The sequence below is a fragment of the Mustela nigripes genome, chromosome 5 (assembly GCF_022355385.1).
Source record: "Mustela nigripes isolate SB6536 chromosome 5, MUSNIG.SB6536, whole genome shotgun sequence".
NCBI classification, from domain to species: Eukaryota; Metazoa; Chordata; class Mammalia; order Carnivora; family Mustelidae; genus Mustela; species Mustela nigripes.
This window is the reverse complement of record NC_081561.1, coordinates 123,830,947-123,847,246: the sequence shown is the minus strand read 5'-3', so window position 1 is coordinate 123,847,246 and position 16,300 is coordinate 123,830,947. Positions and strand designations below refer to the sequence as shown.

The 16,300-nt window shown below is 46.2% G+C and overlaps 1 protein-coding gene across 1 annotated transcript in view; it reads left to right on the top strand.

Moving 5' to 3' along the window:
• PREP (prolyl endopeptidase) overlaps nucleotides 1–15,956 on the top strand; it is a 114,572-nt gene extending 98,616 nt beyond the window's left edge. Inside the window, exons 11-15 of the mRNA XM_059401124.1 lie at nucleotides 4,039–4,175; nucleotides 6,801–6,895; nucleotides 9,811–9,942; nucleotides 12,327–12,483; nucleotides 15,211–15,956. Coding sequence (XP_059257107.1) covers nucleotides 4,039–4,175; nucleotides 6,801–6,895; nucleotides 9,811–9,942; nucleotides 12,327–12,483; nucleotides 15,211–15,505 — 816 coding nt within the window. The 3' untranslated portion in view covers nucleotides 15,506–15,956. The remainder of the gene's footprint in view (nucleotides 1–4,038; nucleotides 4,176–6,800; nucleotides 6,896–9,810; nucleotides 9,943–12,326; nucleotides 12,484–15,210) is intronic.
• Nucleotides 15,957–16,300: the final 344 nt, after the last annotated feature.

The window sequence follows — 16,300 nt, the reverse complement described above, 5'->3', positions numbered from 1 at the left end:
TTGCCACTAGTGGTGAACGAGGTCAGAAGTCATGTAGGTGACCGTGGAGTTGTGTGATCAGGAAGAAAGACATGGAAATTTAGCTTCAGGGGCACACAGGGCAACGCAAAATGTTCTGGTGTTTTCTTTTGTTACATAGGATGGGAGAACTCAAGTGTGTTTGCATGCCAAGGAAGGGGAGAAAATGCAAAAAGACCATGTGGTGGTGGTCGGGAGTGTGATGGTGGTGGGATTGGCAAAGACTAGAAGCAAGGCTGAGTCTTTCTCGGGTTGTAGAGGGTGAGTGAAGTTGGCAGAAGGCTTTTTTTTTTTTAAGAACTCCAGGCAGATGGCCTCTGGGACAACAGGCAAGACAAAAAGTAGGGGATGCAAATGGGTGGTGTTAGGAATGGAAGATGTAAAGTGTCGGCAACCGCTCCTCGGGAATTGATTTGGGGACAAAAAAGGGTATAAGGAAGACATTTAGGAACGACGTTGGAAGGAAAGGAGAACCGTAAGGAACTCATTTAGGGAAAGGAGAAAACTGACTTAAAGCCTAAGTTCAGAGCCCATGAGTTCAGGTATTACTAATCTGCAGTGAAGCGAGCTGGCGTTTTCTGAGTGCCCGCAACCTGGAGGAGAAGGAATCCAGTGACTTCGGTTAGAATTAGAGGATTCAGGCATTTGGCATATGATGACAGCGAGAGGGCTGGCTAAGGGTCTGGAGGCCAAGTGAGGCTGACAGAGCCAGAGAGAATATGAAGGACTGAATGTTGTGGTAAGAGCTAAAAAAAAAAGAAAAAGGAAGATACTCAGGAATCGGGAAGGGAAGGAACGTGGAAGAACAGGTTGGAGTCACAGGAGGAAACATCGGCGTTCCTTGCAGAGAGTTTCAGGATCCGAGGGCAAAGACAGAGCCAAGGTCATGGGTGTTTGTAGTGCCTGCTGCCTTGTCTCTGTACACCCTAAGCCCCGTGAGGGAAGGGATGACCCTGCTCTCGTCCGTCTCTACATCCAGCACCTGGCACCTGGTGGACACCCAGCAAACATGGGCATGAACGAGCGGATGGGGGGTGTGGAAGCTAAGATCGGACAGTGAGGCATTCAGGCATCTAAGGACAGGATGCTGGACAGGTCATCAGTTTCATCGCTAAAGGCACTGAAGAAAAATCGCATGAAAACTGGGGGAAGAGAGGAGTCCCGTACTGAATTATCAGGGATTCTGGGAAGACACGTGGTTTTAGTGAATGTAATTGACAGGGATACAGGAGGTGATAAAAGCAGACTGTGTGGCTAGTTTTTGAGCCCCAATCCACCTGTACCAGTGTAGATGGGAGACTTGCTCAGTCTGCAGCCTCGAGCACTCCCACAAGACGTGGAGAGTCAGGACTTGTGGGAATGTGGTCCGGGAGGCTGGATTTCCAGCATGTTCGTCTCAGATGCTTAGGCCCAGACAGTGAGCTTGAAGAACCACTAGCAAGATTCTGAAGGGGAGCCTTTTGGTTTGGTGAGGTTTGGGAAGCCAATGAAAATGAGCAGTTTACTAGCTTTTCTTTTGAGCCAGACAGAGCCAGAGCAGTGGGAGAGACACCCCAGAGCCTCTTGAAGAAAAGCTCTAAAGGAAGTGGCTTCAAGAGGAAAGCAGTTTCCGTTCAGTCGAAGGAGACCGTGTGTGATGGAAAATGGCTGGGCTACTTGTAATGACTATTTCTAAAATGTTCACATGGATTCCTACCATGGTTACAAAAGGACTCAGGATTCAATTTGCCCTTTCATTGAGGAGTCAGGTTCAGGTTTATTATCAGTCGCTGTACCATAAATGGAAATGGCCTAGAGCACTACTGTGTGTGTGTGTACAGAGGTGTGATAAACTCTGAAATAGCCTTCTTGTAAGGAGTTTTCTGGAAGGTGATTTTATTGTAATCCTCCTCACAGTGCCCTTTCACTTTTGGACAGCGTTCAAAGTGGTGTTATTTTAACATCTGAACCACACCAACTTCAGCCTGGATGTATTTTTGCAGCTACGGGCGTGAAGGGGACTTTGTGCTTCTGCTGGTATTCTAAAAGGATTCCTCTGTCCCGGAGCCAGAAGGGGAGGGAGATTTGCCCACTGACTCATAGGCATTGCACATCTCCAGGGGGCAGCAAGAGAAGTGGGACCACAGGGGCCACATTGTCACAGGGCACCAAGATGGAGCACTTGAACAGTGCTCCAGGAGAGCCAGCTGAGTGGAAACTAGGGGTGCATCAGCCCCACTGGCTGGGCAGAGAGCAGGGAGCACAGGAGGGTGTCGTGGGTGGGTGAGCTGGACCGGAGAGAAAGGAGGTGCTGGGCAGGGGTTGAGGATAGGTGTAAGCTGGAGGGAAGGTGATTTCTGAACAGAGGATTCTTTCAAGGTGGAATCGTGTAAGCCGATTTGCTTCCCTGCCCCTTCTGTGCTTGGAGAGCTCCAGATCCCCCCCACCCTGCGCCACCCTCCCCCACCCCCCAACCCCATCTGAGGTGAAGGCCCTGTATTTGAACTCATCAGCCCCAGCCAGTGACTTGGAGCTTGTTCTCTGACTGCCTGTACCCGTACCACCCACACAGTCACGGTCTATTAGACGCTGCTAACTGGCAGCCTCTAACAACCTTCAGTAAAAAGTGTGTGTCCTTTCTGATAGTTTTGAGTGCTGAGGAATATTCTCCATGAATCCCAAACTGTCAAATTTACATCTCTCAGTATTTCTCTCCAGAGTCAGAAACCAGTGCTTTTTTTTTTTTTTTTTTTTTTTGCTATTATTTCTTGGCAGGTTTCAGAAAACCACCAAGCGTGCAGGCATTTACTCCTCCTGTAGTGCTTTTGGCTGCATCTGTGCCCCCACTCCCCCACCCCCCGTCGCCTGCCAGGGACTTTGTGGCAGCCGTCTGCAGTAGAACTGCTACCGTCAAAAGCTTTGGATGGACAGTGGCTCCAAACCACATTAAGTGCAAAGGCTTATGTCCGTGGGTATAACATGGGAGGTCGGCAAGACTTTTCTGAGCGGGAATACTTTCCAGATATCATTTGGGATAAAGACGCCGTGTTTGCCCAAAGAGAAAACTGTTCCCTGTTTTTTCTTTCTGGAAGAAACCATTATCTGTTTTTGGTGGCTTATCACTGGATTAGCTTTAAGTTTTCTCTTTCTTATCCTTTTTCTCTTCCTCCTTTTATCCAAGTGGTAATGAATAATGTTGACCAAACTTGCCCAAGGTTGCCGAGACTCTGGCAGGTGTGATGAGCCTTAATTAAAAATGCTGAAGAATGGGGTGCCTGGGTGGCTCCATCGGTTGAGTATCTGACTTTGCTCTCAGCTCGGGTCTTGACCTCAGGGTCATGATTTCGGGCCCCACGTTGGGCTCCCTGCTGGATGCAGAGCCTTACTTAAAAAAAAATGCTAGAGAAAATGTTTTTACCCAGGAATAAGAGGCTTTCCTTGTTGTTGTCATTGCTCTTCTCTCTCACCTAATACCTATTTCGTAGTTGCTAACATTTACTTAATAATAGCTGAACACAGAAAAATGAAGAGTTGAGTATCTTAATGTGTAGAGAGAAAGTTGAATAGGAAATTTGTTCCATGGAAGAGTCTCCCTAGGTTGAATCATTTGGTAGGATGGCCAGTCTGACTTTTGCAGTCCTGGGAGGGTGATAAGGAGCAGAGAACGGAAGGTCTGTTTTCTCTGTTCTCTGGTGGACACCATGGCCCCATTTGCGGCTGAGGAACCAAGGCAGAAGGATGATAAACGGCTTAGCCATGGTAACTTAATTAGCTCCTTGTGGAGTAAGACTTCAAACTCAGGTCTCCCTACTTCCTGACACTTTCCTCTACTCCACAAAGTCTCCTTAAAACTGAAAGATGCTTCGCATCAGATACTCAGGAGGACTGGCTCTCCGTTGTGCTGCTCTCCATCTTAAAGAGAGCAGACTACCGGCACGTCTCTCCCACCATCTTAAAGAGAGCAGACTACCGGCACGTCTCTCCTATCTAAAAGCAAGCGCTAACGAATACTAAAATCCATTCTGCTCTCTTTTGTTCTAGATTTTCTACCCCAGCAAGGATGGCACAAAGATTCCAATGTTCATTGTGCATAAAAAGGGCATAAAACTGGACGGCTCTCATCCTGCTTTCTTATATGGCTACGGCGGCTTCAACATATCCATCACGCCCAACTACAGGTAAGCCTTGAGCGCTCCCAGAACTTCGGCGTGGATGGGATCCTCTCCCTGCGGTGGGAAGAAACCAGAGACTCGTCCACTAACTCATTGTTTCAGATGTGTGTAGCTGTATGTTTCTTGTTTTTTGTGTGTGGAGGGGCAAGATTGTATGTTAAGTGCATGCCCTTTTGGTCAGGAATTTCAGAATCACAAGCTAATCTTTTGTATTCGGTGACTAGGTTGTTTGAGAGCTAGATGCTGAGGCTGCGGAAGGGGAGGGTCAGCCGAGGTCTGGACGGAAGGAAGCTCGACCTTGCAGTGTTTGTCATTTGCTGTCCCGCCACTGACCTCAGCATTCTCTTGAGAAAGAATGAATTTTCAGCTACTGATTATATTTTTCAGCACCACAGAGTCTTAACATAGACCATCTTAACATTCAGCCATAAGTATCCTTTCTCTATGTGCCATTATTTCATCCATTTTAAACTGTTTATGTGGTTATTTCCCAATAAGTAAGGTTCAGGAAGGAAAATCTGCATTGCCACACTTGCTGTTATTTAAATAACTATTTTCTGTCAGTTATTTGAAAACCTGGTTTTAATATCCCATTCACAGTTTAAAGTGGAATCTGCTCTAAGCATTTTTAGTAAGAACAAGGAGTCTCCTACCAGTAAGACCAACCATGAGCCAACTTCTGAATAGAGCCTCATACAAAATCTGATCCTGTTGGGGAAGAAATGTATGGGCTGGCGACTACCAAGACATAGGATCAGTGTAGATCCAACTGGCCACCCCACATATGAAGATAAGAAAACTGTTGCTTTGTTTTTGAGTTTTTGTTGGCTCAATGTTGAGGATTTAATGAGGTATGAACAAGGTCCCTGGCCCACAGGAGCTTATAGCCACATTGCGAAGCACCTTGGACATCTGGTTACAAAGTTGGATTTTATCCTTTAGTTGGTGAGGACCTGGTGAACTTGTAAAATCATCACGGAGCGCACTATTTTTGGAAGATCATCACAAGAATACATTGAAGGGAAACCAGTTAAAAGGGTGGAGCGGGTGGTTCCTCATTCCCCATCCCGCGGCAGGGCCATTCTGCCTTCTGCACGGTTTCCTCCACACCAGCCATGATTCGGGGCGGGGCCTGAGCCGCAGACAGGCTGCCTACCTCTTGCCGGTTTCCCAGGCAGTCACATGGGCCTCTCATTCATATGTCCATGTCTGTGTGGTCAGGCCACAGGTTGTATTTATTCTCTGTGATGATTAGTCTAAGAATGCAAACCAGTACCTGTTGGTTCATTAGGTTAACCTAATCCTTAAAAATAAAATGTGGCCTCGTTTGCCCGTCTTTATCACTCAAAATGATGAAATTCAAGCTTCGGTTTCAAGTCATGGTGACACCTGAGTGTGGGGCCCATGAGCATGTGTTTCCTTCAGAGAGTGAGTTTCAGAGACTCGCAACCAGAGCCCGACTTCCCTTAGTCCCTTCAGTGCGTCCTGCATGGAGACAGCCCTGTTCCCGAGCAGATCTATAGCTGAAACTGCTTGTCTTTGCTCCTTTGTACAAGTGGTTATTCATCCTGCTCCCCTGGGACTTGAGAGATGAGAAAGGAAGGGTACCTGTACCATTTTTATCCCAGAACCCAGCAGATATGCTGGGAGCTTCTGTAGAAACCATCAGGAGGACATGAACAGTGCTGATGAGAAGACCAAGTGACTGAGAATCTCTTTGGCCAATCCAGTTGTGTGGTATGATCACCTCCCCTAATTCTCCTTTTTTCTGAGTCCTCAAGACCCAACAAGTCAGCACTCAAGGCCTTCTAGAACCCTAGGTCACAGAAGCCTGCATTTACCCAGCTACTAAGAGGGAGAATGATAATTAATCTCAGCGAGCAGAAAGGATGGATGTCATTTAGCACCGTTAGGGTCCGAGTGGAAAGAGGAAGAGAAAACAAAATCCACATTTCCCGAAGGACTTACTTAATGACTTTGTGCTCTAGTTCCTTCTGCTTATTTCCAAAAAACTTTCTCCAGTCCTGAGCCCTCCATGCTTCCTTTCTGGACCATGTCCCTGGTCTCCTCAACCCCCTCAACCTTGTGTTAGTTACCTAATTCAGCATCTAAATGCCTGGAAAACTGGAACACCTCTTTAAAACCCCAGTTTCAGCAACAGCTTTATTCTGGCTTGAACAATGAGGGGAGAGATTCTAGAAACTGTGAAGCGGGGACCCTACTGAGGATTCCTGCAAGCCCGAGCCGCTCACTCAAGGGCTGTGTCACGTGGTTGGAGATACTCAGTTTGCCGACATTAAAAGACAGATGCGGCATGAAATGAGAGCTTCTGGTTCTTTCTCTCTTTGCATTATGACCTGTGTATTCCCACTTCCTATCGTAAAATATTTACCAGCACAGAAAAATGCGATATATTGAATGCATATGAAAATGTATGAACTTTGCAGTTACACATTAATCAGAACTTTTATATTTTGCAATTTAATCAAGTGATAGAAAATTACCGGACTCCTATTTCAATAATATTACATGTGGAGTATCTTCGGGAATATATTTTTTTTGGATAGAGAGAGACAGCGTGGTCCTTACCAGGTGGTTAAGGGAAGCTTCATTATTTGAACTGTTTCTCAGTGTGTCCAGGCTCATCTTTGTGAGACACATGGGCGGTGTCCTTGCAGTGGCCAACATCCGAGGAGGTGGCGAGTACGGAGAGACGTGGCATAAAGGTGAGAAACACAGCATAGCCACCAGTGTGTTTGAATGAGCTGCTGGGATTAGGAGCAGACAGGCGTTTTGGCTAGACAAGTGAAAAATAAGGAGATGTTCAAACATGTTGCAAGCATCACGGCTCCTCTAGAAACAGCTCCGTTTTTTTTTTTTTTTTCAATTTTGTTTTCCTTTGTACTCTGTTTATTTTAATGAAATATGCACTTTTCCAGAAGCATTCCCTATAGAGCATCATCAGAATGGGGTTTTTAGCAATGTGTGGGCCCATTTTCATCTATCACGGTCAGAAGTGGGTCTGCAGAGCACTTTTTGGCATTTATTCGATCTCTCCAGAGTCAAGACCAGGCTCTCTGGTTAGCATTATAAGGCCATCTTCAACCAGGTCAATTTGTCTTAAAAGGAGCAGCCCCAAATAGAGCTTTCCTGTTCCCAGAGCAAGCATCCTTTTGCTTGCATTCTCTGATTTCCCCAATGTTGCCAAGATGTAGCATCCTCCTACTATTACGGCTGTGACTCTGTCATGCGCAGGTTTTAGGCTTGAGAGCTCACTTGTTTTTCATGATTCAGTCTCCATTCTCCAGCCTCCTGAAGCATGTGTTCACTTCACTGGGGATATTACTTCTGTAGTAAGCGTCATTCCCTAGGCTGTCCATGGTTTTTTTTTTTTTTTTTTTTTTTTTTTTTTTTGTTAAGTCTTATCTCTTCCTTTTCTTTACATATGGAGCACATCCTTTCCCCCAGCCTTTTGTGTCTGGAATTCTTGACTAACCAATAGCCACAGGAGGGTGTGGGAATGCACTTTCAGTCCCAGCAGCCCCAGGCTTCTCCCCACTCTCATCATCTGCCATCCCTGATCAGAAGGCCTCCTGGAACAAAGGTAGCCTCCAGGCCCTGGCATTGGTAGGCAGCATCAGGCAGACAGGGTCTTCTCCCACAGTAGGAGCAGCAGCCCCGCATTTATCCACTTGTTCCTGAACCGGAGGCCAAAGGCTGTGGTTTTCTGCACCAAATCCAGTCTGCAAAGATGAGGGTAGATCTGTAAAGAGATTTTTCATAAGTACCTGTTAGATGTCAAGATGTAGAAAGGCCAAGCCTGACCCCCTGAACATGCAGCAAGCACCCCAAAGGCTGACATCCGACAACACACTAACTACTCAAGCATCTCAGCGAGGGTGAGTGTTTCTTGTTAACACTTGGGCGCCTCGCCTGCCCTCTGTCATTTAGGGCGACTACTCCCAAGTGTCATCCCTAAAGACTTAATCAATTGTCATTGTATAATTTTGACCCTGACCTGATATTAGAGTTTAATTACATTAAAATCATACTATGATATTAAGAGATGATCAGAGAAAAATAATCTCTACATCTCATATATTTATGTTCCAATTCCGTATGTGAAGTCTGGACCACCTAACAAACATCATTTACTCGTTAAATTGTTTGTGACATACTTACACACACCCCTGCATAGAGTCTTGGTCCCGTGGCCCTCTCCTGGAGAACCCAGATTCTTCTCCATACACCCCCTCTGGCCACCAGGTGTGCATCGTGCTGTGACAGGTGCCAGTGCCCCTCATCTCTGTATTAATTAACCAACTTAATTATCTAAAAGCCCTGCGGGGGTGCACTTTGGATCTTGAATGAGTCTAAAAGTAGACTATCTGTTTCTAGACTGATTGATAAACTTTCTCCAAGTTTAGGCAGTCGAGGGGCCAGAAATGGATTTTTCCATTTAGACCCATATATACTAAACATTGATAGATCTAAATTCCATTCTGTTTATGGAGTTTAAAATTTGATGCTCTTTTAAAAATATAGTCATATACCCAAAATGATATTATTCCTGGAAACTAAGTAATTCTCGGTGTTCTAATGCACTGATAATTTCTTATTAAAATTTTAATAACATTTGTTTTGATATGAAAAAATTTCTTTGGTAGCACTGCTCCATCTTCAGTTGAATTTCTGCAGAAGTGGTTAATCTCAAGTATCTAATTAGACCCATGTCTGTTTTTTGTTCATGTCCCAGGCAGTTACTTCAGACATCTCTTCCATTGAGGGCACGTCTTTGGCTTTTTGCCTTTACTTTCAGATATTCCAAGACCTTACAGATGTTCCTCTCTTTACATAATTTCTTTGTTTGGCTTTATGCACCGGATGAGAAAATTCAGATTCTCTGGGAAGATGGCTCAGATCTTAATTTAAGGATTCAGAAACCATAACAGGCTGCTCTGTGCACCCCCATCCCCCTGCTTCAGTCTTGCTTACTACATTCTCTAAATAGGGGCGAAACCAGGTACCTTATTTCTCAGCCATACCATTTCCAACTCTTGCCAAGGGGAGGGCTGAGGAGCACCCCTGTGAGATAGGCTCCTTGCTCACTACACAGAAAGGCTTGAGCACAGCTCAAGCTTAGCCTCTTTAAAATCTAGGTTCACGGGGCACCTGGGTGGCTCAGTGGGTTAAGCCTCTACTTTCGGCTCAGGTCCTAATCTCAGGGTCCTGGGATCGAGCCCCACATCAGGCTCTCTTTCCCTTTTCTCTCTCTGCCTGCCTCTCTGCCTACTTGTGATCTCTGTCAAATAAATAAACAAAAAAATCTTAAAATTTTTTTTTTTAAATCTATGTTCTTTTTGGTTACCTGCTTTCCCACTTCCATCATCCTCATGGTTCTCTGGCACAAGCGATCAGGTCCACCCTGTGGACTCGTGACTGTGGTGTTAATGAGTTTCCATAATGCATAACAAAATTTCAGTTGAGGCATTTCTTCTAAATGTGGGATTAGCCTGCTGTGCGTCAGTAATCGATAGTTGAAACTCTGCCCTATCATTTGAATTCCCTTTAAGTGAAACTTCTATTGCTGTTGTTTTTAAGGATTTGCTTCTTTACCGTCTTTCACTTCGGCACATTGCAGGTGGCATCCTGGCAAACAAACAGAACTGCTTTGATGACTTTCAGCACGCGGCGGAGTATCTGATCAAGGAAGGTTACACCTCTCCCAAGAGGCTGACTATTAATGGAGGTTCAAACGGAGGCCTCTTAGTGGGTGAGAACTGGATTTATCGTACTTACTAGTTTACACTCCTGGGGTTTTCGGATGCACTGTCCGTAGACAACTCTTGACTTTCTTTGGCTCATGGGTGGGTGCAAGGAAAGCAAAACCCATTTGTTTCAGGGCATCTGATAAATGACACAGAGTGACCCAGCTAAACCCACTGGACACAGGCTTGATTCGTGATAGCCCGAGAGGCTGTCCACGACACCCCCGCCCGCCCCATTCTCTTCGGGGCTGCACACTGGGTGGGACCCCAGCCCCACAGACCGGGTCCACAGCTTCCTGGGCTTCAGCCAGCACAGGACTGAGCCTGAGAACCCCTGTGATTGTGTTAGGCAGAACTTGTAAGAAGTGATCACCACTAAGCATTGTTGAATTATCCGTGCTGTGGGTGCAGAGAGGAGTGGCGAAGGATTGCCAGCTAGCACGCGGACGCACGGCGGACAGGCAGGAAGTCCAGGAAGTCGTTCATGGTATTAATTCACACTCGCTGAGTTCCCCGTGTGCCCGGCGCAGCGCTGAGCCCTTCGCCCGCGTGCTCTCATTTGTCACGCACGCAGCCTGTGGGACAGGAACTGGTAGGAGTCCCGTGTACCAGGACCCGGGGGCACAGAGAGCTTGAGTCGCTTGCCTGGTGTCACACAGCTGCAAAGTGGTGATGCTGGTTTTAGATTCTGTTCCTTCAACCTGGTGGTACGGCCTCTAAGTAACTTTTCCTCAGTTGGGGTAGTTAATGATGTTTTTCCTTAGAATGAACATTTATGGTAGCCTGGACTTTGCTTGCTGGGCCCTCCATCCAATGTCATTAGGATATGAGGGGCCATTGTACAAATGTAGGCTCCACTTAAAACATACGTGAAAATTCACTGTTTTGGAAGGGGGCGGGCGCATATTCACTTGTTTCCTTATCCTTGAAATATACTGAGTCATTGCAAAACCTGAACACCTGTTCTTACTCTTTACCCCAATAGAATATAGTCTTAAAAAAAAAATTCCCCATGTAGGTAACATATATATGTCCAAAATAATTTGTTGAAATTTAGAAAGGGCGTTGGTAGGTTTCAAACCAAACAGACTTAACACCTCTGCCCCTGTGGAGCTTTCGTTCTAGTCAGAGGCAGACAACACACACCAAAGGACCGGAGGCCAGCAAGGGCTCAGAGTGTTCTAGCAACAGAGTAGAGGCCTACGGCTGGCTGCTGCTGGGCACAGTGAGTGAGGGAGAGTGTCGGGAGAGGTTGGCAGGAGGCGAAATCAGGCAGAACCTCAGAGCCAGTCTGACAGACCTGGTTTACTCTGGGAAATGTGAAGCCTTTGGGGGAGTGTCACAAGTTGACTTGTTTTTTAATGGGATCGCTCTCGGACTGATCGTGTTATGGTGTTAAGGGAGGCAGGAGAAGAAAAGTGGACACCAGGTAGGAGGCCTCTGTCCCGGTGAGCCACGGTGGTGGCTTGGCCCTGGAGTGTGGCGATGGAAGCTGCAGGAAGAGATTCAGATTCTGGGTAGTTCTGAATTTGCATGCAGATCATACGCAAAGTGTAGAAGAGAGGAACGAAGCCCAAATACATCTAAGATTTAATGGGAAAGGATATTGAAAATACCATCTGATTCCAGTAGTGGGAGAGCTGTTCAGTAATGGACTGTTTCATCCAGTAATTCCTTTATATTTTCAGCTTATTGGTTTACATCTGTTGGCAAACCTGGTTCCTTGAACAACTTGCAAAAATGGATTTCCCTTCTCAGGGTGCCGAAGGCTTATTTAAAGGGATAGATTCCTGCCCCTCATATCTGAGAGAATCCGGGTCTTCCAGGGTAGGACTCAGGATCTGATATTAGGAATAAGCACTGAACTCAGAATCAGGGTGTGAACTACATTTTTTTGCCAGAGGTAGGAGACATCCAGATTCCCTTGACTCGCTGTTCGTCACACCAGCTTTGCCGGGACTTCCTCCCGTAACATCCCTACCTCCTTACCCCACAGCCCCTGAACTCCCCCACAGGGGAGGTTCCCACACTGTAATCACTCTTTCACTTAACCTTCCCACTAAAACCTTCACTGATCTGACTCCAGCGCCAGGCACATGATGGGATGTTCAATAAATATTGACTTATCCAAGCAAAGAAATACATTTATGTAACTGAAGTATATGAAGATGAATATTTTTAAAACAGGACAAGAACGTGTGCCAGTAGTGGTTAGAGCCTGTGCTGGCTTACGGGCCCTGCCTTGGACTGTACAAATAGTTCTTACTCACAACACTTCCAGCACCAAATGTATGGGGGTTTTTCTCCACAGCAACCATTTGTTGATTTGTCTTTATCTAGATGTTTAATGACAGAATGTCTCCTTGTCCATTCTTTGTCTTGGTTTCAGCTGCTTGTGCAAATCAGCGCCCTGACCTCTTCGGTTGCGTTATTGCCCAAGTGGGAGTAATGGACATGCTGAAGTTCCATAAGTACACCATCGGCCACGCCTGGACCACCGACTACGGGTGCTCGGACAGCAAGCAACACTTTGAATGGCTTATCAAGTAAGTCTCAATTCATAACGATTCATGTGGTACATGTCGTTAACGATTTGATACACTACTCAACCGTCAGAAGGGTAAGTGTTTCACTCTTTGTCCCTTTTGGGGTCTCCTATTTGCATATTATTTACTGCAGAAGTAGGGGAAGTGATGGGAATACCTATTTGTCTTCCTTGTTTTGATCTGGTCTTTAACAAAAACAACAAACTGCAGAGATGTGACAGAATTCTAAGGATGTCCTCCCACCCCCAGATTCCTGTCCCCTGGTCTCTTCAAATCAGACACTAAGCTGAGTGCCACTGTGAAGGGACTTTGCAGATTAAATTAAGGTTACTAATCAGCTGACCTTAAAATAAGGCGGTAATCCTGGATTACTGAAGTGGGCCTAGTCTAATGACAAACCCTGAAAGACAGAGCACTTTCTCCGGCTGGAGGCAGGGGATGCAGCAGAAAGGGAGGTCAGACTAGAAGTGGGAGAAGGACTGGCTCTGTCATTGCCGGCTTTGAAGATGGAGGAAGGAGGCTCTAGAACCTGAGAACGGCCCCCAGCCAACAGTCATCAAAGAAAGGGAGACCTCAGGCCAATAACCACATGGGAACGGAGTTCTGCCAACAGCCTGAATGAGTCTGGAAACAGATTTTTTTTTCCGCAGAACTTCCTGATAAGAGCCCAGCCAGCCAACACCTTGATTTCAGCCCTGAGACCCAGAGCAGAGAACCCAGTGAGGCAACCCAGACTTCTGGCTGACAGAACTGTGAGATAAGAAATCTGTGTTATTCTAAAAAGCTGCCAAACTTGGAGTAGTTTGTTACCATAGCAATCAAAAACTAATAGAAAAAGGTGTCAGTGTACTTTACGTCTATGTATGGGATTTTAAGAAGGAAAGAGAGATATGTGCAGGTACATTAAATTTATTTTGTTCTCTCAGTGTAACCATATCTATTTGAAACTGCAAATCACGTTATTAAAATATTGTACAACTGCATTCCTATCCTTCAGCTGCTCTGGCAAGACCAGTGGGAAAATGGCAGACATTTAGACTCTCATGACCACAAGCTACATTCTTTCTGGCTGTTCACTGTCTTCACTTCCCACGTGCAGGGGGTTGGGGACCGACATCAACAATTAGAACTGCCCGGGGCCTGCCCCAGTCTTCCCAGTCGACTCCACATTTCATTACAGTTATTTTTCCCATCAAGCTTTTTCTTTCATTTTCTGTGATTTTTGTGGATTTCAGCTCTTCAACTAAAATGACCAAAGTTTTATCACTGAAATAACCTCATCGACAAATGCCAGTAAAAGCTAAATAAGAAGCTGTCGTTCAAATTAACGTAAAGAAAATACACGCTTAGGGAGTCTCATCTAAATTCAAAATACTGACCAAATTGTGTATCAAAGGCAACAAAATATTCAATGGAACCTAATAGTTTTAAAATTAATTTGGGAAAGAAAAGTAACTTAATCTTCCTCTCAAGTTGTCTGTGGTATTCCTACTTTAGACTTTACTTTTCCAACCCCGCTCTCATGGGGCTATATTCTCACCCCCGCTGCTCCCAGCAGAGTACAGTCGAGCCAGAGGGGCCCGAGTGGGCAGGAGCTGCTCAGACCCAGCAGCTTGTCCCATGAAGCACCGTCTGGAGCTTAAAGCCCTCCCCCTGCCCAATGATGGACCTGGATTTCCACGTTTGGGAATAGCTTGGATAAATTTTCTGCAGAAATTCTCAGTTTTCCAAACCTTTTTCCCCAAGAACTAAACTTGATCTAGAAGGCTGGGTTTGATCCAAGAACACTCTGAAATGAGATCAGAAAACCGATCCATTGCCACCCCCACCCTATCTATTGGGAGGCTGTACTCCAGAACGTTCTAGTCTTAACTTGATTAACTGAGCAGAAATTTTGATGTTTTTGATTGTTTACCTGCCAAAATAAAACTCTCCTAAAATAGCCGATTATATTCAGTAAGACTGAACACTGAGAAACATGACGTCCATATTGAGTAAAATGTAAAGAAGAAAATCCAGAGACCCCCCTCACTTAACTACTACTATCAATTACTGTTTAATTCGACCAGACTTTTATTCTTAAAACCCTTTTGTTTCCGTACCTGAAAAGTTGTACTTGAGAAGGTGCCTCCCTGCTCCTCTACCAACTTTGTCACCATCACCTAAGGCCGTTTTCTTTCTGCCCAACCTCGAGAGCCAGCCAGAGGCCCAGACAGGATACAGGTTCTTCCTGGGACTGCCACGCTGAGCCTGCAGTAAATGTTTTATCGATGTAAAGGGGCAAAAAGTGGCCGTATGCTTCAACAAAAGAAAGGCTGGCACCAGTTATATCCACGGTCAGTGGCTTAAAGCCCATCTACTTGGTAGTAGTGAGAAAGTCGGTCTGAAGAATGCAGAACAGTTCAAGACGCAAGTGTGCACCTGCAGTTAGGGTTCTCTCAGCCCTGGGAGTTTCTCCTTTACCCAGCCTTCCAAAGCGGGAGCCACATCCGTGATGCAGCTCCCTAGTTTGCCGTAGCCCGGCCAGCTAGGACCTCCACAGCGCTTCATGCAGAGGCGGCGGTGGGCACCTGGGTACTAGTTAGCCACAGTTATTGCTAGTGAAGTTAGGTGGTAAACCACAGGGCTTCCTGTGTCCACCCACCCACCCACCTTCCTTGATCAGCCCCGTGGACCCACCACTCTGCCTGTGCCGTCTGGCCCCACGAAACTGCCTTTGCCTTTCAGATACTCTCCGCTGCACAACGTGAAGCTCCCGGAGGCAGACGACATCCAGTATCCGTCCATGCTTCTCCTCACTGCCGACCACGACGACCGTGTGGTCCCGCTTCACTCCCTGAAGTTCATCGCTACCCTTCAGTACGTCGTGGGTCGGAGCCGGAAGCAGAGCAACCCCCTCCTTATCCACGTGGACACCAAGGCCGGCCACGGGGCCGGGAAGCCCACAGCCAAAGTGATAGAAGAGGTCTCAGATATGTTTGCGTTCATAGCGCGGTGCCTGAACATCGACTGGATTCCGTAAACGGACTCTCCCGCTCCCTCCTGACAGCCGCAGAAAACCTCAAGGGCTTTCACACCGTCCACACGGAGAAACCACTGGGCGTAATGCTTCCCCACACGGACACCGTTCCTGCACTCACAGACTGCAGTGGAACAGAACTGCTGCGGGAATTTTATCTTTTTTAGGCTTCTCCTTTTTAGCAAGCCCTTGGTGTTTTTTTTTCCACCCTGTGCAGGCACATGTTTTAAAAAAAAAAAAAATTTAAAAGGCATGTTTGGATAAATAGCTAAGTGGCAGCCAACACATTGTGAATATTAGATTGCTGAATTCAGAGTCGTAGTCAGGCCTCCTTCATCTAGAGCACTCAGTGAAACCTGCTTCTATAACCATAACCAATATATCTTCGAATGCAAGAACTTTCTCATGAACAAGACCTCTTTGCAACAATAATAAATGTTATTTAAGAATGGAAGGCTTTGTTTCTGGTTCCTGTGTGTTGAAGGGCCCTCGTTCTGGATCATGTCACTTCTCTATTGGAATAAGCAGTTCGCCGAGCACCTGGGTACCCCAGTGAAGACACATGCCTTCGGCTCAGGTCAGGATCCCAGGATCCTGGGATTGAGCCCCACATCGGGCTCTCAGCTCTACGAGGAGCCTGCTTCTCCCTCTCCCTGCTGCTCTCCCTTCTTGTGCTGTCTGCCAAATAAATAAATAAAATCTTCAAAAAAAGTAAAAAATAAATGTACATCACCCCCCCCTAAAAAGGAGTTCCTTCCATACACTTTAGTTTCCAAACAGTGAAACCCTAGAATATTA